This window comes from Linepithema humile, chromosome 5 (genome assembly GCF_040581485.1).
Source record: "Linepithema humile isolate Giens D197 chromosome 5, Lhum_UNIL_v1.0, whole genome shotgun sequence".
NCBI lineage: Eukaryota > Metazoa > Arthropoda > Insecta > Hymenoptera > Formicidae > Linepithema > Linepithema humile.
In genome coordinates, this window is record NC_090132.1 from 10,244,661 (window position 1) to 10,269,849 (window position 25,189).

Here is a 25,189-nt window from a genome sequence, read left to right on the forward strand (position 1 = left end):
ACGAAAACGCGAATGTATAGATCAAATCATCGATTCTGTACGAATGTTGTCAGCGCAACGACCGACGAGATAATTTTCTTTTATTTTTACTCGTTACTTTTCCAAAAAACTTTTCATGACATCATCAAACAGAAACTAATAAATAGCTTGCTTTGCTACACAGAAATGTATATTTGTGTAGTAAAAATTGTATTATTCAAATATGGCGCATATGTAAACTTTGTTATATAATTATCTGAAAACGAATAGTAATCAATTATGCAGAATCCTGTACTATTTCCGAAATTATTTTCTTTCTAGCCTTTTATTGTAAGCAATGTAAATAAATATGCTATCAATGTCTTTAGTGTCTAAAAAAGTAAAAATTAAACATTTAATTTAGTTTTCCATACGAACACATACACATTCTCACAATTACAGAAATCGATTTTTTTACAATAATTATAGTAATATTGTTCTCTATATAGATATCTTACTATTTCAAACATCTGCATTGAAAAGACTCCAAATTTTCCAGCTGTTAATTGAAGTGGAGTTTTAGATCGATATACGATGAGCATTAGGTCCTGCGTTTTCCGATAGCAGATCGTACCATTTGCATTCATACACGCCGTCCGCCATACTGGTGCTCTGAAAACAACATTGTGTTCCACATTTTCCTCGTTAATGAACATAAATATTTTACCTCCGTTATAAGTTTTTCACTCGAGTAACAATAATTGTAAAATTGTGTCAACACAACGCTGGTGTAACAAAATAGAAGAACTATTTTGATAATAGGTGTGTCTGAGGCATGGTCTGTTATTATCTAAAAGTAATGTTTTTCAATTATTTCAAATTTTTCCGTTCCATAGTACATTAGTAAATTTTATCGTAAAATTTTAATGTTACGTACTAAAATACTATAATCAAAAAACATCATTACTAATTCTAAGATATTGAGTTGATCAAAAAGTTTCTCCGCATTTTCGCAATAGATTTTTATTGTCATTTCCGATGGAATTTCTAATCAGTCCAATGTGTTCAATTTTTCTACTATAAAACAAGTTATTTTACTGTAACACTTACCGTGTACACCTCAAAACTTTTAAAACACAGCAGAAAAGTAGTGGCCAGCATTTGTAGAAATAACACTCCCCTATAGCAATCGATAACTGTCTTCGCATTTCTTTAAAATTTATATATTATTTATATATTTGTTATACATTACATTATATTTGTTATACATCAATTTTATTAAAATTTTAATTGTGAAATGTATAAAAAATTAATTAATTTTGAAGCCTAATTTTCACACACACAATATTTAAAATTAATTATTCTTAAATTTTTTGTTTTCGTATTTAAAACTAATAACTTCAATCTTTATGCCGATTAAAGATGTATTGTATTTTTTTTAGTGTTTTATCAACAAAAATTCTTATTTATATACTATTATAAATATTTGTTCTGATAAATATGAAACAGATACTTAAATTTATTTTTGAACATTTCAAGCGTAATTTGTTTCACAGATACTTTAATATATGTATGTACATACTTCATGAGATGCTCGTGTCGTATAACAATTGCAGCTAGACCTTCTTTAAATCTCAAAGTTGATATGCTGTTTTTGGCTAGTTCATCAACTTTGTTATTAAGTGTTGTCCGTAAATTTTTTAGTTGAGCACACACGTGCAGCAATAACATCGTAATGAAGCTGTTGACAATACAGTTAATTAGACCTGAGTATACGCCACCAGAAAGTTGGAGAAAAAAAGTAATTTCATAGTTTGGACTCTTCTGAGTGTTGTAAGGATAGCCGAACTGATAGGCGAGAATCCGTTGAGGTTGATGCATGCTTCGTCGTAACTTCAAAGAATGGAACCATACATAAAACACAGCTGAGGACACGTAGAACACGTAGCATCTAAAAGATAAACTTCTTCCGCGTTTTGCAATCTTTAACATTGTATTTCGTTCCCAGTCGCTCGTCCAAGTTATCCAATCATTTGTGACTGATGCCATCAGTGTTTTAAGTGCTTTAAAATTAAATGTAATATATTAGTAAAGTTTGTTTGCTGCAAATATATTTAAAAGATAAATTATCTTTATGTATAAATATTATCTTAAATAACTGTTTACATATAGTTTTAGGCATTTAGACGTCTTACATTTGTTTTATTTACAATAAATGTGTAAATATGTTAATATATATAAATTTAAATGCACACACATATATTCCATATTTTTATTACTTTAAAGTAACAACTTACCTTTGCCATGATACCAGATAGCGACCAAGTTGCATAGTGCCATTAGGCTAAAGTTCACGGAGACGAGGCATTCCACCATGTCCATAATGTTACCCCAAGCTCGAATCATGTTTCTTAATTGTGGTATGATCACGTAAAAGCTCAGAATACACACCACAATCACAAATCTCATATTTGACCGGCGAAAATAACTCAAAGGGATATGCGGATCGGGTCACACGCCTAATATCCTCACAGATTGGCGACTCAGGGCAAACGCGTAATTCAAATCTAACAATTCCGAATTTTGAGAAAAATATTATGGTTAAAAGTAAAGTTTTTTAAAACAGTTTGTATTATTAACGTAATTATAATATCATATTTTCGATTATTTTTTAGTTTTTTGGGAGTTTATAGTTTTAGAGATTTCTGTTTACGCCATTAGATGAAAGAACGATTTATGCGACAATGGAACTGTTTTTTTTAGCGAATTATACCTAACTTTGCCATTGAAAAACATCACTTGTTTTCACTTTACGTCGAAAGTAAATATTTTTTTGCTACCGTACACAGTTTAATGCGACTTTCGTGAAACTTTCGTCGAATATGAAGTTCTATGAAACGTCTATAGTTTGTTTGCTGCAACGTATGATTTTTGCGAACTTTGGTAATAAACGATTGAAAGCAGCCTTTTTTATTCAATAAATAATTTTTTGTTAAGCAATCATTATTATGTGATATTACTTGTTTTTTGATGATTAATATATTACTGAATGAAGGAATAACATTATACATGATGAACAATACACAGAGATTTTAAGTAATTTTTTTGACATTAATAAAGTACGTAAAATGAAACATAAAGTGAAACAGAGCAACTTTTATAAAATTAATTAAATAAGAAGACAATAACGAAGACATAATTTAGATCTTTATGTAAAAAATGACATGCCCCTTAAACCAAATTATTTCGTATTTGAATATTTTTTTATTATTTGTGTTTTCTCGTTATCTTATTGTAATAATTTGGCCATAATTTGTTATTATTTTACCGATGTATCACAGTATTTAAAATATAACACAAATTTTTAATTAACGCACTTATGTAATCAAAAACTTGATTTTAACACTTTTTTTGTATAACATAGATATTTCACACAATCTGATTATTAGAATACCACAGTGTAGATTTTTTGGATAATTTTCCGATATGTGTTGTCCGATATGTGTTCTACCTTTGTTGACATTCATTGAAGTCCCCGGAGCGAAAATTATTGTTTGACTGAATCATCTCTTCACGAGTATAGTAATCCGTCGTGATTTTTTATTATTCCGTACACGAAGGGTTTTGCCGTTCTACCATCTGTCAGTACTTCTCTAAACCTTTTTGGTCAAGAATCGATAGTTATGTGACTAAACACGTAGTCTTTTGAGGCTGAATTAAATACGAAGTGAATACAACAGCTGCTTTTTACTCATAAAGCAAATTACTTCCTTGAATAGAATATTCAATTTACAGTGATTAACTTTAATTTCTAGCTGTTGCGAAAAAACTGCGAAGAGATTCATCATTGAAACATTTATCATTGAAAGATTTATCATTGAAACAAAACAGAATTTGGTGTGAAGACAATAGGTATGTTGTACAACATTTTATTTATATGAACGCGGTATTATACGTTTGTAGAAACATAAAAGTTTTTATATTCTTAGAACTAATGTGCTATAGATGTAACTTCGATTTTATATTGGCAAAACTAATATGTATAATATTTTAATATTTTTTCGATTCCCAGTATTGATTTAAGGAACACGATCGTGTCTTGCTCCAAGTTTACGCGGTACCAAGTTCTTTTGCGGTAAATATATTTTTAAGAACACATGAATCTACGAAAAATATGAAGCACTTTTTAAAATGTACATAAAATTTAGTAATTTTTAAGCTGTTAAATTTTAATGAAACTCATTGTAAACAAAGGATTAAAGCATTTTGATACTTGAAATTTCTACTTTTATATGCTTTCGGCTTTCTTGAAAATTTTTTATTCTTACAGTTCTAAGACTGAAGAAAAAAACAGTTTGTTTTTTTAAATTACGTAATTTTAACACTGGAGGTAGAGAAAAAATTTTGTTTGAGAAATTGTTTGACAAGTGCTAAAAACTATATTTTATCTACAAAATATGTTTTTAAAATTTTCTAACGATTTTTTTTATTGATATGTATGACTTTGATGTTAAATTTACATTTGTACTTGCATATTAGCATTTATAACGCTAAAATCAAAGATAAATGTCATTTTTTTCAAAATGTAACGTTAGTTTTAAAATCATGTAAATTAGTCCAAAAAAATCCTTTGAAAATTTATAACTACGACATTTGTAGGTAAAATGTTGTGGTTTTTTAACACTTGTTTAAAATTTTTCGAGAAAATTTTATTTAATTAATAGAATAAATTACAAGATAATTACGGAAATAACTACGTCTATTAATCAAATAGTTAATAATGTAAAGAGCAAAAAGAGCCGAAACCGGGTTTTAGTGCTCAAAATTTTTAATTAAACATTAGAGACAGTTTCGGCTACCATCAATTTGAAAAGTCCATATAAATAAAGAAGGAGTACATAAATAAATTATACGCAAGTCTTTATGTAAAATTCAAATGCAAATTCATGTGAATAGACATAGTTGAATTTACGGTTGAATTTTACATGGAGACGTGCATATAATTTATTTCTGTAGTTTTCGCGATTTATTTATGTAGACTTTGCGAACTGTACACGTGATGGCCGAAACTATTTGTACTGTAATAATAAATGTTTAATTAAAATTTTTGTGTAAAGAAACTCGACTATGGGTCTTTTTACTCTTTATGTTATTGATCATTTGATAAATTTCATGTTTCTAAATGCATTTTTAATTTTTTATTTATGATAATTTTTGATCGAATTTTAGCTTGAAAATTGTTCGATTTTTAACGTTTAAAAAGTGTTTCCTATTTCTTTTTGGACTAGTGTTAATAAAATATATATAAAAATAAAACAGAGGCGATCTAACGTCAACTGCGTTATATGTGTTAACTGTGTTATATGTGTTATAATTTTTAGGAGAAATTCGGCGATAATGTTTGAAATACATGTAATTACAATAAAATAGGAATTCAAGTAAACACATGTTTTAAAGCATAAAGCATAAAAACGTATCGTTTATTTTGTAGATATTTCTATACATAGATTTCTTACGTTAGTTTATTTTTATCATAAAAATTGATGACATTTGAAAGCTGCTACTGCACGACAAACTGCAATCTTCTTGTTGTGTGTTCTTTTGTTAATTCTTTTTTTTTACTAGTTTAAAAATATTAAAAATTACTTATTTAAAATTCGCTTATTTAAAAATTCAATTATACGTTAACTCGATTGAATTTATTTGTAATAATGCATCACTGGCTATAAGAATTTTAATTCTAGAAATAAATTATAGTTTATAAAATATAGCTATAGCCTGCTATTAATTAGATCAGTGCTCGGAATTAGTTTAGTTTTTCAAGCGATTCTCGAAGTTGACGCCTCCTTTCTTCTAACATTGAATTGAATTTAAAAATTGTTTAGTTAATAAACGTATTTTACGAATTTTCGTAAAAAATAAAGGAATTATATTTCGTCTTCCAATACAGATCCGATGGTAGATACGTGGCCTTTAATGGGATCTCCAAACCCTATATTGTGCATCGTCGCCGCATATTTAATATTCGCATTAAAAGTTGGACCAAAAATAATGAAAAAAATGCCAGCCTACCAACTAAATACAGCTATGATTTTGTACAATGGATTTCAAGTACTCTTCAGTATCTGGCTAACATCTTTGGTAAGTATAATATTGTGGTTCTGCTTAAAATAAAACTGAATGCAAAGGAATCAACTAGAATAATTTGATGTGTAGTAAAAAAATTCATTGATTTCAGTTCTTATATGTTAATATTCGATTATTTTCTTTTCACGGATGTAATGATGTTCACCGTTTACCTTCGTCACAAAGAAAATACATACAAACAGCGGTAAAGCACTTTTTTTTAACTTTTACAATAATTATTTACGATAAATTTGTAACGTTGTGTATCATACTCTCACTGGCACAAAATTCGATCCATATGCTTAAATTCATTTGATCTAATTAGGAGATATTTTTTTGTTTAGCGTAATTTTTTTGGCCAAATTGATCATGATCATTTGGATATTAAACAATGTTAAGTTTATTTCTGTTCACATGATAACCAAGCAGATTCGACTATATATGTTTCTTAAAGAAATAATTTTGCTAAAAATAGATCGAAATTTAATTTGTAAATTTGTAAATTTGTAAATTTGAAATTTAATTTGTAAATTAATAATAACATTAATTTTTTTGCGAAATCAAGCCGTTTTTGTCTTATAGGTCTTTTGATAGAAATTGCTGAACAGGTAGATAAATGTGACATAGAATATTAGGAAGATATACGTTAGAGCCTTTGTCATTCGGCAGTCCAGAGTCAACGTTGCTATTAGATAGCATAATAGCATTCCAAAGTGCGACTGAAATTTGATAAAGAATTTTAATTATTACATCTGAATCATTATATTAGAATAAATCTATGTATAATTGTCATTTCTTCCAATCTTTTTTTATTAAATAAACAAATATTATAAAAATATATTAAGTACACTAATTGAAAAGAATAGCTGAGAATAATAAAATAAAACATTTAAAAGCAATGTCGACATTAAATTCAATTAAGTTATAGAAATGTAATCGCGTATTGAAAAAAATTGACAAGAATTAATTCAATGTCAATTGACAGAAATAAGATTTTAATAATCTATATAAATTATTTTGGCAATATAATGCTTGATAATTACCAGCTGAATACAGGTCATATATTTCTTCCACCAGATGTACTTTTTGTATTTGGAGCCAAGCGCTGCGATGAAAAAATAACTGTACATAAAAATGTGAACGACGGAATTCAAAAAACCTATTAGGGCACCTTGTTCACCAGGAAGCAAATTCAAGAAGCATCACGAAACAAGGACCGTTACTGTGTGGTGATAAACGTGAAGGAAAGTCAGTTGATATTGTTTCTTTCTCAACACCACAAATACCTTCAAAAAGTAGAGAAAGGAATAAACATTAGTAGTTATATCTTTTAATAGATTTTTTTTCTTACTTTACTAAAATTCATTTATATTACTTTACATAAGAATAACTATTTTATTGACTGCCATAATGATTAATTCATCTGCATTAATTTTATTGTGTATATATGTAAATACATATGTATTTTTGCATATAATATGCATACATTTGCTTACCGTATCTAGAAACTCGGTAATTTTTGCAAGGAAATACCACCATGCACTTTGTGACAGCTGGACATTCAAAATATATTGACATAAAATTCGATTTATAAATCACCGACAAATTAAATTTCGATCTATTTTTAGCAAAATTATTTCTTTAAGAAACATATATAATCTGCTTGGTTATCATGTGAACAGAAATAAACTTAACATTGTTTAATATCCAAATGATCATGATCAATTTGGCCAAAAAAATTACGCTAAACAAAAAAATATCTCCTAATTAGATCAAATGAATTTAAGCATATGGATCGAATTTTGTGCCGGTGAGAGTATGATACACAACGTTACAAATTTATCGTAAATAATTATTGTAAAAGTTAAAAAAAAGTGCTTTACCGCTGTTTGTATGTATTTTCTTTGTGACGAAGGTAAACGGTGAACATCATTACATCCGTGAAAAGAAAATAATCGAATATTAACATATAAGAACTGAAATCAATGAATTTTTTTACTACACATCAAATTATTCTAGTTGATTCCTTTGCATTCAGTTTTATTTTAAGCAGAACCACAATATTATACTTACCAAAGATGTTAGCCAGATACTGAAGAGTACTTGAAATCCATTGTACAAAATCATAGCTGTATTTAGTTGGTAGGCTGGCATTTTTTTCATTATTTTTGGTCCAACTTTTAATGCGAATATTAAATATGCGGCGACGATGCACAATATAGGGTTTGGAGATCCCATTAAAGGCCACGTATCTACCATCGGATCTGTATTGGAAAACGAAATATAATTCCTTTATTTTTTACGAAAATTCGTAAAATACGTTTATTAACTAAACAATTTTTAAATTCAATTCAATGTTAGAAGAAAGGAGGCGTCAACTTCGAGAATCGCTTGAAAAACTAAACTAATTCCGAGCACTGATCTAATTAATAGCAGGCTATAGCTATATTTTATAAACTATAATTTATTTCTAGAATTAAAATTCTTATAGCCAGTGATGCATTCCAAGCGCACACGGACGCGTGACGTAATCGGTACTCACTTGTGTGCAGCACCGAGCAGCGTGCAGCACCGTGCGGTGCTAGCCTGCTCGAACTTGAATCACTGCTTATAGTTTGGTAAGGAAATAATTATTGTAAAAATTAAAAAAAAAAGTGCTTTACTGCCGTTCGTAGATATTTTCTTTGTGACGAAAATAAACGATAGACATTATTACATCCATCAAAAGAAAATAATCGAATACCGCGTTCTACCCGTACACAAGTGCTGACACAAATATTACATCCTTCTTGTAATTTCTATATTTCATAGAATTGATGCCGAGCGCTAAATACATCAATTGTAAAACATATCAATTTCAAAATTATTACATTTATGATGAAATCAGCAATACATATATTTATAATTAACTTTATTCACATGTATTATTTATAAATATACGATTGTAATTCTAATTCAGTTACAATAAGAAATAAAATTCTAATTCAGATCGTTAAATGCATAACAATGTTAAATAAATTGCAGAAAATATAATTATTAAAAATATTCCAAAGTAATATTAAAACGGTAAAAAATAATAAACATGGACTTACCTTTAATGTTTACCAAAACTTCAGTGTAATTGTTGATTAAATACTGTAGGGAACCTGCCATGGTAGTAATTGTTCAAGTAAAATCTGATAAAAAAAAATTTGAAGTGTAAGTATAAAATGTATTTGTTTTACATTCACATATCTTTAATGTCTGCTATATGCGATAAATTAAAAAATTTTTTATTTACATTTTTATTTTAAACTTATAAAATTAAAAAAGTAAAATAATTTAAAAGCTTATTTTTTATTTTTATAAAATATTAACTTTTTGTTTTCGTGTTTAACATAATTTTCATAAATAAAATGCATATTTAATAAAATACTCTTTATAGAATACTAAAATATATAAATTATGACAGTAAATGATAACGCCGCTACTAATAAAAAATAGAAAATTAATTGTGTTGTCATTTACAATAAACATAGTTGAAATTACTAGTCTACCGTTGCATTAAAATTTAAACAAATAAATAATCGAATGCTAGTCGAACAAACAAATAATCAATGTCAATCTATTATGCGCGCTTTCTCTTAATAAATTATGATACACATATATTGACTAAAAAAGTAAACTTGCAAAAAAAAACGTAAATGCAAATTTCTTATGTGTACTTACCCTTTCTTTAACTTTGCGGATTAGTTTTACAAATTCTGGGATGAAAGAACTTTGTAATTATTGCCTCCTCTCAAAATTATAGAAGTTTAGATACAATTCGCTCCGTAAGTATGCGTCTTTCTCATCCGTGTTGAGATGAGCGTTTCAAAAACTGATCGTTAACAAATAAAGAATACATCTCGAGCATCCTTATAAAGGACATTTCTCACGCATGCGCGGTGCAGCACCAATGAATCCAGTGGTGTATATGAGTACATGTAGGCGGTAGGTAAATATTTTTGTTTATAAAGAATATTCTATAAACCTGCCCAGAATATGTTAAAATCAGCAGTAAGAACATATTGTTTACATAAATGTACTGAAGATGTATATAGATGATTAATGTTCAGAATGCATACCCATATAACACAAGCATTCTACATATAAACCAGACCTCGGAATTAATTGCACATTTCGGGCCAATTACCGAGACGACGCCTTCTGTTTTCCCCACTACTGCCCAGCCACTGGCGACCGAGCCGCCGATAGCTCTGGCTCAGGAGCGTTTTATATTAGAAATAGACTGGGTTGTTTAGGCATCTCTCAGGAAATCGTAACATTTTCTTCACTACATAAATAATGTTTATTTTTATCAATAATTAAATATATATATTATGTTTTAATGAAAATAAACATTATTTATGTAACGAAGAAAATGTTACGATTTCCTGAAAGATGCCTAAACAATCCAGCCTATTTCTAATATAAAACGCTCCTGAGCCAGAGCTATCGGTGGTTCGGTCACCAGCGGCCGGGCGGTAGTGAGGAAACAAGAAACGTCGTTTTGGGAATTGATCTGAAATGTGCGATTAATTCCGAGCTCTGTTATAAACATTCTATAAAATGTTTATAGAATATGTTTATGTTATATATATATATTTGGGGAGTATATACATTCTTTTTTATTACAAATTTATATTTATGTTATAAATAGCATTAAATTAAGGTACGTGTTGCATAACTTATTTTATGACGTTTAAATTTTAATTTTTAATTTTGTGACATTTTAATTTTTAATTCTTTTTATATTCCACAAGGTTTACCACAAGATAACATTTGTGGATAATTGGTTCAGGACGGGCGTACTATACAGGGATCAATTTCAGTAATATTAATCAAGATACACGGTAGTGTCTCGCGCTAAGTTCACGCGCAGCGCGCAACGCAAGCGCAAGATCGACCGTGTCTCTTTACGCGAGCCCGAAAGTTGAGACGAGCCGAGATTATCGGATCTCAATAACGGCTGGGCCGATTGAGTTGATAATAGACTCAATCAATAACGCATACCCAAATTACATAAGAAAAGTATGCTTGTTTTTACTGTAGGTGCTGTAGAAAAAAAGTTATAATAATCCAAAGTCGAAATGTTGAAATAATTGTCGTTTTCCTAGGATGTCCAGCTAAAATGTCCAGTTTCCGATTTCTGACGTTAGATGCGCTGATGGCGCTGAGAAGCCGCACGGCGCGCGCTTACGATTTGACATTTTTACATAACCTTTCAGATCAGAAAGTGTTATAAAAAAGTAATAATAATGAATTCGGTCTAACAAATTTGGTCACTCGCACTACATTGCTTTGTTACTTTGGTGCACACTCAAGACTGCTTATTAATCCAGAGCAGTGTAGTGCGAGTGACCAAATTTGTTAGAAATTCGTATTAAATGAAATAAGTGATATGTTGGTGAATGTGAATGGCTTAGTAAGTATCTACTACACCTTTGAAAATTTTTTATTTTGCAAGTTATTATTCATACATGATTCGAGACTTTAGTGGATGATTTGTCTAAAATAAATAAAATTGAATAGCTCAAAGTTTAATATTTCTGTTCTGAGTATCCTAGATTAGTTTCAACGATATTTATAATTCTCAGTCAATTTTATATTTAAAAAAATATAGCATAAGTCGCCTTCTGTGTAATTAACGCTATGGTTGACAACAAAATTATCCACATCACAATGTGGGCAGAGAATTAAGTGTAAGAAAATGTTCATATCATATTTTAGGTATATTATTGAATTTTATTTATCCATAGAAAAAAGATTATAAACACAAACTAAACAAAAAATCTTGTAAAACACAAAATGAAATTGACTGGAAATGATAAATATTGTTAGAACTAATTTAGTATACATAGAACAGAAATATTAAAAATTATAGATGTATCAGGCTCTGATGATTGTTAAAATCAATAAATTTGATAGGAGCGTAAAGAGCCAACAGCCAGATATTCGTGCGAAGGTTATCGTGTATTAATTTATAACCATTGAACTATACATTAAAGAACAAACGTTTCAGCCTGTCATCAGGCCTTTATCAATGTTATTACAAAATACAATAAATACGCAACGCAAAAATTAAATACAAAAAAACGAAGTAAAATTGACATAATAAACTGAAGAGTAGTTAAAACCACGTTAAATTGTGTTAAACATAGTAGAAAGCTCGTCCACACAAGATGGAACGAGGTAGGAGAAAAAACTTAGAACCATATAATGTGATGGTTGAAACCTCAATATTGAGGTGCGCGTAGCTAGATCGTGGGTTGTACACTCTAAACGTGACAACAACGAGGATCGTATGGCAACGAAAAATAACACGTAGCGAGAGCAGGAGTGATATGCGTTGTTATTTTTCGTTGCCATGCGATTCTCATTGCTGTCACGCCTAGAGCGTACAGCCTACGATCTAGCCGCGATCAACGCGCGATTATTCGTCAATCCCTTTTAATTAATATCTCAATTACTATTGCGAAAATTGCAAAACGGTAAAGGACTTTTCTATTCAGTTTACCGCACTCTATTCGCACACGAACGTTGGCACGGACATTATAAAACACTCTGTATATATGGTTGTATACGCAGTTGTATACGCACTTACAATACTGTCCTGGAAAATGCTGTTGGACTTATACATATGAGTTGCAGAAAATATATACGTACATCCAAATGTATATACATAAATTTTTTCCAAGACGGATCTGGAAACTGCCGTTAGACATATTTGCTTTCCGGGTCGGTCCTGGAAACCGACAAAAGGCTTGGAAACTGGAAACAATATATATCTTATAATGTCTTGAAAACGACCGTTGGACATACGTATAATACTATATATCTAATTGGAAAAAAATGTTATATGTTTTCCCTATTTTTATTCTTATGTAATTAATACAAAATAAATAAATAAGTTAATTAATTATTCAATACATACATATATATGTGTATAGGAATATATTAATTAATTGATTAATTAGTTATTTTGTATTTACTACATAAGGATAAAAATAAGAAAAGTATATGACATTTTTCTTCAGTGATATATAGTATTATATGTATATTTTTCATTAATTATAATATTTATTTTATATTTATTTGACACTTTGTATACGCCTATGTCGTCTCGTACATTATATTGCAGCCTTGTGACGAAATGTCAGTTGAGGAAACAAGCGATGACTATCCGATGACACGTACACAGACCACACGTCAGTGTAGTGAGTTACCAAGTTATCAAGTCTCCTCGCGGTGTTTAGTATTTTTTTTTTTTTTTGTATAACCATGCGCGTTATTGCCCGCGAATCCTTGTTATTGTCCTGTAACCTTTTATCATACGCACGGCAGCATTCGTGCGGACAGAATCGTTACGCATGGACGCGTTTCTCTCTCACTTTGCATCCTCTCTCCTGATAATGAGAATTCCTGTCACGCAGCTCTATTCCGTATCATTCCACATCACGATAAACATTTATTATATATCGAATAATAGTTCGCGCTGTTAATTGAGTTCCCGCATTTAATGACGCGGATATTTTATTTGTAGTCATTCTCAATTTTGATTTTTACTTATATTAATTATTATTCGTGTTAAAATAAAGCAAATAGAGCAAGAGCCGGATCGAGTTGCTCAAAAATTCATTTTTTATTACAAATTATTACATACGTTTCGGCCAAGGGATGTGGTCATCCTCAGTGTAAAATTGACAACAAAAAAATTTTTAGTACATAAGTAGAGAAGCGTTGTTAAGAAATAGTTGTTCATTAATATATAAACGCTCTCCAAACGTAGTTTTTGATTTAGGAAACGCATCCTCTGATACTACGATTCGTACATTATTTGTAGTTAGTTTTATTATACATGTGTGAAGCCACGGACCATCTATCTTGAACGGTCCGTCAAAATTTTGTAAAGAGAAAATTAAAAATGTGACATGTGTCCACGGCAGTGAGTGGGACTCGACTCTCTTTATTTTAATATAAGAAGAGCAATAACCTAATATTAATTGTAATTAATTATTATTTTTAATTTTTATTTATATTTTTAAATTATATATATATATATATATATATATATATATATATATATATATTAATTATTACATTTGTATATTATAAATCGAAATTGTTCAAAGCTCTAAATATTGCAAAGCGCAGTTACATTGTATTTATTGTGAAAAAAACAGAAACGTGTTAAAGTACACAGTACAAACATAGTATATCGCAGCGACGAGCTCAAAAATTAATTATTCGCATTTTCGATTTTCCTTCTTTTCATTGCTACGAATCTTACAGTGTCGAACGTATTTGTGCGATGATATTCGTGTTATATCTTTGTGAAGTGACAGTTTGCATTGGCAGTACTATTCAAAATATTGCGCGATTTTTATATTTGCAACACAAACGAGAGCTTTGAAGGACTGCGACGACTGACAAAGAGGCGCAGGCTTACGTGATCGGCAGAGCACCATTCAGTTAATTCAGCGCTCGAAATTAGTTGCACATTTCGGGCCGATTCCCAAGACGATGCTTCTTGTTCCCCCACTACCGCTCGACCGCTGGCGGTCGAGCCGCCGATAGCTTTGGTTCAGGAGCGTTTGATATAAGAAATAGGCTGGGTTGTTGAGGCATCTCTCAGGAAATCGTAACATTTTCTTCGTTACATAAATAATGTTTATTTTCATTAATAATTAAATATATATATATTATGTATTAATGAAAATAAACATTATATATGTAGCGAAGGAAATGTTACGATTTCCTGAGAGATGTCTAAACAACCCAGCCTATTTCTAATATAAAACGTTCCTGAGATCCTCCTTAAATAGATATCTTACATTTCCAAACAACTCCATTGAAAAAACTCCAAAACTCCTAATTCCGAGCGCTGAGTTAATTAATCATTTAGGTATTTATTATTTAGAAAGTAAATTATTTTATTCTATAGTAATAAATGTATTTATTTTACTCACATATAACTTATGGATGTGCAATTATGAAAAATTTTCTTTTTATTTTGCTACACCAATTGCAATTCACTATCAATTCAATAGAGAAAGTTGCTGCAATATCATAATAATTTATTGTTATAATTTTTAACGTACTATACTATAATTATTTTATTGGTTTTAAACCATACGCAACATACCTGTATATTTTGCAAACTGTTTAGTAAATTATTTATTTAATAAACTTTTTTCGGCAGCATTTGACTGACGTGTTAGATATGTAAAACGTTTGTAGATGTCAATTTTGTTGTGTATTAACGATTTACACAAGTATATGAATGTCTATATATTTTATTGTTCGATCAGCGTTGGTCGATGCTTGACAGATGTCGATGGCGTAATGACTGATGAGATATTTGTTGTTAACTTTTACTCATTTTTTTCTTGAAAAATTCCTTCATAATACTAACAAATAGAAAGTAATAAATAACTTGCTTAGCTACGCAGAAATGTATATTTGATTAATAAAAATTATATTACAAACAGCGTATGTAAACCTATTTATCTAATTATTCGAAAACAAATACTAGTCGTTTATGTGGAATTTTGTACTACTCCCCATTTTATTTCCTCGTTAGTCTTTCATTGCAAGCAATGCAGATAAATATCCCATCGATGTCTTTATTGTCTGAAAAAGTAAAAATTAAAAATAAAATTTAGTTTTCCACACGAGCACATTTGCACACAATCAAAATTAAATAAATTGATAATTATTACAACATAATAGTTAAAACATATTATTTTTTAAATAGATATCTTTTACATTTCCAAACAACTCCATTGAAAAAACTCCAAAACTTTCAGCTGTTAATTTAAGCGGAATTCTAGATCGATGTACGATAATCATTAAATCCTTTGCGTTTTTCGATGGCAAATCGTACCAATTGCATTGATACACGCCGTACGCCATATTGATGCTCTGAAAATAACATTTTTGTTCCACATTTTCCTCGTTAATGTACATAAATATTTTACCTCTGTAAAAAGTTTTTCAGCCGTATAACAATAAATGTAGAAGGGTGTTAACACAATGCCGGTATAAAAAAATAGAAAAGCCATTTTGATAATAGGTATCTTTGAAGTATGGTCTGTTATTATCTAAAAGTAACGTTTCTTAATTAATTCAAATATTTCCGTTGCATATAATAGTGAATTTTATCATAAAATTTTAGTGCAATGTTACAACTAAAATGTTACAATGGAAAAACGTCATTACAATTTCTAAGATATTGGGTTAATCAGAAAGTTTCTTCGCATTTTTGAAACAATTTATTGTTATATCCGATGGAATTTTCTGATCAGTCCAATACGTTCAATTCTTCTACTATAAAATAAGAACAAACAAGTTATTTTATCGTTATACTTACCGTGTAAATCTGAAAACTCTGAAAACACAGCTGAAAAGTAGTGGCTAGCATTTGTTGAAATAACACTTTGCTATAGCAGTCGTTAATTGTCTTGGCATTTCTTAAAAATTTATGTATTATTTAATTGTTACGCAATATCTATTTTATCAAAATTATGACGTGCAAATCTTTAAGCGTTTTTATTAAGAAAAATTTGTGCTTAGATAATATTGTACATATTTGTTCTCGTATATATGAAACAGATACTGAAATTAATTTTTGAATATTTCCAGTAATTTGTTTTAGATACTTAAATATATACATATACGTACTTAATGAGATGTTCGTGTCGTAAAACAATCGTAGCTAAACCTTCTTTAAATCTCGAAGTGGACATGGTTCTATTGGCTAATTCGTCAATTGTGTTATTAAGCGCTACCCGTAGATTTATCAGTTGTGCGCACACGTGTAGCAAGAATATCGAAACGAAGCTGTCGACAGTACAGTTAGTTAGAGCCGCGAATATGCTACCACAAAGTTGTATGAAAAAGGTAATTTCGTAGTTCGGACTCTTTTGACTGTTGTAAGGATAATTGAATTGATAGACGAGGATCCGATGAGGTTGATGCATGCTTCGTCGAAACTTTATAAAACAGATCGTTACGTGAGACAAAATTCCGCATGTTAAAAGAAAGTAACATTTTAAAGATAAACTTCTTCCGCGTTTCGCAATCTTTAACATTGTACTTCGTTCCCAGTCGCTTTTCGAAGTTAGCCAATCATTCATGACCGATGTCATCAGTGTTCGAAGTGCTTCCAAATTAGAATATAATGTATTAGTTTACAAATATTTAAATATTAGTTTACAAATATTTATTACAAATATTTAGAAAAGAAATTATTCTCATATAAAAATATTGTTGAATAATATATTGCACACATATAGTTTCAGACACTTAAAAATCTTAACATTTATTTTATTTAAATGTAAATATGAAAATATTTTAATTTAAATACATAAATATATTTTATATGTTTATAATTTCAAATAGCAACTTACTTTCACCATAATAGAAAGTAGTGATCAACTTGAATAGTGCCATTAAACCATAATTCACAGAAAGAAACTGTTCCACCATGCGAGGGACATTACCCCAATTCCGAATCATATTTCTCACTTGTGGTAATATCAAGTAGAAGCTCAAACAACATGCCACAAATACGACTCGTATATTTCGTCGACGAAAATCACTCAAAGAGATTTGTGGATCGGGCCACACACCTATTAGCCATAAACATTTGCGACTCAGAGCAAACGCATAATTCATATCTAAGAAAGTCAAATTGAACAAAAAATATTGTTAAAAGCAAGATTTATTAAAACAATTTCTATAATTAATTTGCATTAATTAAAATGTCACTTTAATTATTTTTTAGGGTTTTGGTGTTTGTAGTTTTGAAGAAATCTGTTTGCGTTAGATGAAGACAAAGAACGATTTTGCACCAACGGAACTGCTTTATTTTTAGTATACTATACTCAAGTTTGCCATTGAAAAACATTACCAGTTGTTTTCACTTTATACGTCGAAAGCGAATATTTTTTGTTACCGTACATAGCTTAATGCGACTTTCGTAGAAACTTTCGTCGAATATGAAGTTTTTTTGATGAAACATCTATAGTTTGCTTGTAGCAAAATATGGTTGTTGCGAACTTTGGCAATTAATGAAAGCAAACTTTTTTATCCAATAAACAGTTTTGTGTTATGCAATCGTTATTATATAATGCATCACTTGTTCTTTGATGATTAATATATTACTGAATGATTGAATAACATTTTACATATAATGAACAATACACAGGTATTTTATCAAATATTTTTAACTTTAAGAAAATGCGTAAAGTGTAACATAATGTAAAACAGCGCAACTATTATGAAATTAAAATAAGGACACAATTTAATTCTTTATGTGAGGACACAATTTAATTCTTTATGTCAAAAATGACGCCTCGTAAAGCAAATTATTTCGCAATTTTATGATCTCTTATTATTGTATTTTCTTGCTATCTTGCAATTAATAATTTAGCTGCAATTAATTATTATTTTATTGATGTATCACAATATTCAAACTGCAAGAAAAACTTTTAACTGACGCACTTATGTAATTGAAAAATTGATTTTAACACTTTTTTGTATATCACAAATTTCACATAATCTAATTATTAGAATACCACGGTGTACATTTTTTTGATAATTTTCCGATATATATATATATATATATATATATATTTATATATTCTACCTTTGTTCACATTCATTGAAGTTTTTGGGATGGAAACTGTTTGACTGAATCGTTTCTTGGCGATTATAGCAATCCGTCGTATTTGCGCTTGCTCCGTACACGAAGGGTTTACCGCTCTACCATCTGTTAGTTCTTCTTTACACTTTTTTGGTCAAGAATCGATAGCGATGTGACTAAAGATGTAATTATCTTAGGCTAAATTACGAAGTGAATACAACAGCTGCCTTTCTGCCATAAGCAAACCTTTTGTTCGATGAGAATATTTAGTTAACAGTGACTTCTCAGTTTAGTGGTTCCTGGAAAGTTGTAAAAAGATGGCAATGAAACGAAACGAAATTATATTCAAAGATTGTAGATATATTGTGAAAAAATTAATTTTTTTACTTACAAACATAATATCGTATGTCTACAAAAAGACAAAAATAATTACATTTCCAAAGCTAATGTGATATGATTTTAGTGTTATATCAGGAAAACTCACGTGTAATATTGTCATCTTCTTTCTTATTTTCAGCGTCGAATTACAATATATTATATTTTTTATGTGGAGCAAGTTATTCGAAAAGAATGTGAAGATTATGCAGGTAAATAATATAAAATAATATGAAAACTGAATACATCAAGGAGGTATTAGAAAACAAGATGGAAACAATACAGACGGAAAGTTAAAACAACTTTTATCTAATGCCAAACTTATATTCTTTCTGCAAAATACGATACTGAATCGTTCAAAGTACAAATATAAGTACGTATTAAATAAAATTATCATTGCATCACTACATATAAAAAAAAAACATTGCTAATATTTATCTGCTAACGCAGCTAAAACAGTAGTATATTTTGGATGTGTACAACTAGCAACCGAAATAAAATTTCATAGTTCTATAGTTTTTATCCTTTTCGAAGTGATTTAACATCTGAACCATTGCGTCAGACTGGATTCTGTAAGTGCGTGCAAACGTCATTAATTTAACTACAGTGCCATTTTCGAGTTAAAGAATGTTACGGACATCTCTTTTAGGAGGCAAATTATTTCCGCAAAAAAGACGAAAACGCGAATGTATAGATCAAATCATCGATTCTGTACGAATGTTGTCAGCGCAACGACCGACGAGATAATTTTCTTTCATTTTTACTCGTTACTTTTCCAAAAAACTTTTCATGACATTATCAAACAGAAACTAATAAATAGCTTGCTTTGCTACACAGAAATGTATATTTGTGTAGTAAAAATTGTATTATTCAAATATGGCGCATATGTAAACTTTGTTATATAATTATCTGAAAACGAATAGTAATCAATTATGCAGAATCCTGTTCTGATTCCAAAATTATTTCATTTCTAGTCTTTTATTGTAAGCAATGTAGATAAATATGCTATCGATGTCTTTAGTGTCTAAAAAAGTAAAAATTAAACATTTAATTTAGTTTTCCACACGAACACATACACATTCTCACAATTACAGAAATCGATTTGTTCACAATAATTATAGTAATATTGTTCTCTATATAGATATCTTACTATTCCAAACATCTGCATTGAAAAGACTCCAAATTTTCCAGCTGTTAATTGAAGTGGAATTTTAGATCGATATACGATGAGCATTAGGTCTTGCGTTTTCCGATAGCAGATCGTACCACTTGCATTTATACACGCCGTCTGCCATTTTAGTGCTCTGAAAATAACATTTTGTTCCACATTTTTTCCTCGTTAATGAACATCAATATTTTACCTTCGTTATAAGTTTTTCACCCGAGTAACAATAATTGTAGAATTGTGTTAACACACAACCGACGTAAAAAAATAAAAAAACTATTTTGATAACAGGCGTATTCGAGGCATGGTCTGTTATTATCTAAAATAACGTTTTTTTAATTAATTCAAATATCCGTTGCATATAGTAGTAAATTTGATCATAAAATTTTAATGTAACGTACTAAAATATTATAATGAAAAAATGTCATTACTAATTCTAATTGTAAGATATTGAGTTGATTAGAAAGTTCCTTCGCATTTTCGCAATAAATTTTATTGTTATATTCGATGGAATTTCTAATCAGTCCAGTATGTTCAATTTTTCTATTCTAAAACAAGTTATTTTACTGTAACACTTACCGTGTACATCTGAAAACTTTCAAAACACAGCAGGAGAGTGATGGCCAGCATTTGTAAAAATAACACTCCGCTATAGCAGTCGATAACTGTCTTCGCAGTTCTTTAAAATTTATATATTATTTATATATTTTTGTTATAGGTTACGTTACATTCGTTATACATCTGTTTTATTAAAATTTTAATTGTGAAATCTTCAAAAAATTATTAGGTGTACAAATTAGTTCGGTCCGTTTTCCAAAAAATAACTCTAACTGTTGTGAATGGTTCATAGTGACAGCTGATTTTGGCGGTTTCAGAGAGGTTAGACATCTGCTAATAATATTCAGTTTATATCGCTTTGAGTTACATACAAAAACCTTGATTTTTACTGTGTTCGAAATGTCGAATTTTGTGCTAACCAAGCAGCATTTGCGGGAGGTTTTAATTTTCTGCTTTAATTGGAAGAAAAGTGCAGCTGAAGCCCATCGAATGCTTGTCGAAGTTTATGGTGACACTGCTGCAACTGATAAATCATGTAGGGGATGGTTTCGACGTTTCAAGGATGGAGATTTCAGCGTTGAAGACAAGCCTCGCTTTGGACAGCCAAAAAAATTCGAAGACAAAGAATTAGAGGCATTACTCGAAGAAGATCAGAGTCAAACGCAAGAGGAGCTTGCAGGATCATTGGGAGTAACTCAACAAGCCGTTTCTGTACGATTGAGAGCCATGGGAATGATACAAAAACAAGGAAATTGGGTGCCTTATAAACTCAAACCGAGAGACGTTGAAAGGCGATTTTTCACTTGCGAGCTGCTGATTTAAAGGCAACAAAGAAAAGGTTTTTTGCATCGGATTGTGACTGGAGATGAAAAGTGGATATTCTACGACAACCCCAAGAGGAAAAAATACTACGCTAAGCCCGGTCAATCGTTGCCATCGACCTCAACATCAACACCAAAGCCGAACATTCATGGTTCGAAGATCATGCTCTGTATCTGGTGGGATCAAAAGGGTGTTGTTTACTATGAGCTGCTGAAACCTGGCGATTCCATTACGGGCGATCGGTATCGGCTTCAATTGGTTCGTTTGAGCCGTGAATTGCGAGAAAAACGGCCGGAATACGAGCAAAGACATGATAAAGTTATTTTTCTTCATGACAACGCTCGGCCTCATGTCACAAAAGTCGTAAAAAAATATTTGAAAACGCTCAAATGGGATGTTTTACCGCACCCGCTGTATTCTCTGGACATTGCTCCTTCTGATTACTGGCTGTTCCGAAAGATGCAGCACGATTTGGCAGGTCACCGGTTTATTTCTTTCGCAGAAATCGAAAATTGGCTCCAAACTTGGATCGCCTCCAAAGACGAGTCATTTTTTCGAGATGGAATTCGCAAATTGGTTGAGAGATGGGAAAAAGTAGTAGCCAGCGATGGACAATACTTTAATTAATCTGTTCATTTATTTTGTTTTGAAATAAATGCATTTTTGAACACAAACAAACGGACCGAACTAATTTGTACACCTAATAATTAATTTTGAAGCCTAATTTTCAGTATTTAAAATTAATTATTATTAAATTTTTTGTTATTTATATTTAAAACTAATAACTTCAGTCTTTATGCCGATTGAAGATGTATTGTATTTTTTTGTACATACTTCATACGATGCTCGTGTCGTATAACAATTGCAGTTAGGACTTTTTTAAATCTCAAAGTTGATATAGTTTTGTTGGTTAGTTCGTCAACTTTGTTATTAAGTGTTATCCGTAAATTTTTCAGTTGAGCACACACGTGCAGCAATAATATCGTAATGAAACTGTCGACAGTACAGTTAATTAGACTTGAATATACGCCACCAGAAACTTGAAGAAGAAAAGTAATTTCATAGTTTGGATTCTTCTGGGTGTTGTAAGGATAGACGGACTGATAGGCGAGAATCCGTTGAGTTTGATGCATGCTTCGTCGAAACTTCAAAAAATTGAATCATACATAAAACACAGCTGAGGACACGTAGAACACGTAGCATCTAAAAGATAAACTTCTTTCGCGTTTTGCAATCTTTAACATTGTATTTCGTTCCCAGTCGCTCGTCCAAGTTACCCAATCATTTATGACTGATGCCATCTAAGTGCTTCAAAATTAAATGTAATACATTAGTAAAGTTTGTTTGCTGCAAATATGTATTTAAAAAATAAATTATCTTTATGTATAAATATTATCTTAAATAATTGTTTACACATAATTTCAGGCATTTAGACGTCTCACATTTGTTTTATTTACAATAAATGTGTAAATATATTAATATATATAAAAATTGCACACAAATATATTCCATATTTCTATTGCTTTAAACAACTTACCTATACCATGATACCAGGTAGCGATCAAGTTGCATAGTGCCATTATGGTAAAGTTCACGGAGACGAGGCATTCCATTATGCCCATAATGTTACCCCAAGCTCGAATCATGTTTCTTAATTGTGGTGCGAGCACGTAAAAACTCAAAATTCACGCCACAATGACAAATCTTAGATTTGGCCGACGAATATTGCTCTGATTGTGAGGTGTATTTGGATTCGGCCACACGCCTAATATCCTCAAACATAGGCGACTCAGGGCAAAAGCGTAATTTATATCTAACAATTCCGAATTTTAAGAAAAAATATTATGGTTGAAAGCAAAGTTTTTTAAAACAGTTTGTATTATTAACTTAATTATAATATCATATTTTCAGTTATTTTTTTCTGTTTACTCTAGTAGAAGAAAGAACGATTTATGCGACAATGGAACTGTTTTTTTTAGCGAATTATACCTAACTTCGCCATTGAAAAACATCACTTGTTTTCACTTTGCGTCCAAAGCGAATATTTTTTTGCTACCGTACACAGTTTAATGCGACTTTCGTGAAACTTTCGTCGAATTTGAAGTTCTATGAAACGTTTATAGTTTATTTGCTGCAGCGTATGATTTTTGCAAACTTTGGTAATAAAGTTTGAAAGCAGATTTCTTTATTCAATAAATAATTTTTTATTATGCAATCATCATTATGTGATATTACTTGTTTTTTGATGATTAATATATTATTGAATGAAGGAATAACATTTTATACATGATGAACAATACACAGAGATTTTAAGAAATTTTTTTAACATTAATAAAGTACCTACATAAAATGAAACATAAAGTAAAACAGAGCAACTTTTATAAAATTAATTAAATAACGAAGACATAATTTAGATTTTTATGTAACAAATGACATGCCCCTTAAACCAAATTATTTCGTATTTGAATATTTTTTTATTATTTGTGTTTTCTCGTTATCTTAATAATTTGGCCATAATTTGTTATTATTTTACCGATGTATCACAGTATTCAAAACGTAACAAAAACTTTTAATTAACGCACTTATGTAATCAAAAACTTGATTTTAACACTTTTTTCGTATAAGATAGATATTTCACACAATCTGATTATTAGAATACCACGGTGTAGATTTTTTTGATAATTTTCCGATATGTGTTCTGTTTTTGTTGACATTCATTGAAGTTCCCGAAGCGAAAATTATTGTTTGACTGAATCGTCTCTACGATTATACCAGTCCGTCGTGATTTGCGCTTGCTCCGTGCAATGAAAGGTTTAGCCACTACCATCTGTGACTGTTTCTAAACCCCTTTGGTCAATATTCGGTATCAATGCGAAAAATGCACATATGTGATCATTTTACGCTGAATTGAATACGTAGTGAATACAACAGCTGCTTTTTAACTATAAGTTATTTGCTCGATGAGAATATTTGATTAGCAGTTACTAATTCTTAGTTTCTAACTGTTGCAAAAAATCTGCGACGAGATGTTATTGAAACAAAACTCAATTTTGTTCAAAAATTGCTGTATTGTATTGTATTGTGTACAGAATTTTATTTCTTCCCTTAAAAACATGATATTGTACATTCGCAGAAAGATAGAATTATTCATATTCTCACAACTAATGTGCTATTGATGTTGTTTCGGTTTTGTATTAGCGAAACTCTTATTTGATATTTTAATTTTTTGCAATCTCTTGCATTGATTTAAGAATTCTGTCCTAATGTAAATATATTTCTGTTTTACAGATACACTTTTGTGTCGTGCTTTGAATCGTCATGTTTGTTTCGCCGTATAATTTCGTAATATAATAGAACGCGCCACGGCAGTGCAGAAGTGCCATTTAAAGTGTCGTGCGATTTTTGTATTTCCGTTGCAAACACATGTGCCTTAACAAACTGCAAGGACTCAGAAGAGAAGGAAGCACAAGAGGAGCATTGGGCGCTGGCTGAGCTACGTTTAGGTAATTAATCAT

General features: G+C 30.2%; 2 protein-coding genes and 1 long non-coding RNA gene across 3 annotated transcripts in view; 1 reads left to right on the forward strand and 2 right to left on the reverse strand.

Annotated features, from left to right (window-relative positions):
• The window catches only part of LOC105673042 (uncharacterized), a 143,909-nt gene that overhangs the window by 63,669 nt on the left and 55,051 nt on the right, over positions 1 to 25,189 (forward strand). The window contains exon 3 of the mRNA XM_067354772.1: positions 24,963 to 25,177. The gene's annotated coding sequence lies outside the window, so the exon portion shown is untranslated. The remainder of the gene's footprint in view (positions 1 to 24,962; positions 25,178 to 25,189) is intronic.
• On the reverse strand, positions 6,099 to 7,994 carry LOC136999884 (uncharacterized). The gene is made up of 3 exons (XR_010890158.1): positions 7,581 to 7,994; positions 7,128 to 7,370; positions 6,099 to 6,803 (listed from the first exon to the last, which is right to left on the reverse strand). It is a non-coding gene; the product is annotated as an uncharacterized lncRNA (long non-coding RNA).
• On the reverse strand, positions 15,546 to 18,897 carry LOC105673015 (odorant receptor 9a-like). Its single transcript, XM_012368341.2, has 7 exons — positions 18,758 to 18,897; positions 17,517 to 17,786; positions 16,789 to 17,269; positions 16,478 to 16,577; positions 16,086 to 16,208; positions 15,874 to 16,029; positions 15,546 to 15,738 (listed from the first exon to the last, which is right to left on the reverse strand). Exons 1-7 carry the CDS (start codon positions 18,771 to 18,773, stop codon positions 15,685 to 15,687), a joined length of 1,200 nt encoding a protein of 399 aa, XP_012223764.2. The 5' UTR covers positions 18,774 to 18,897; the 3' UTR covers positions 15,546 to 15,684.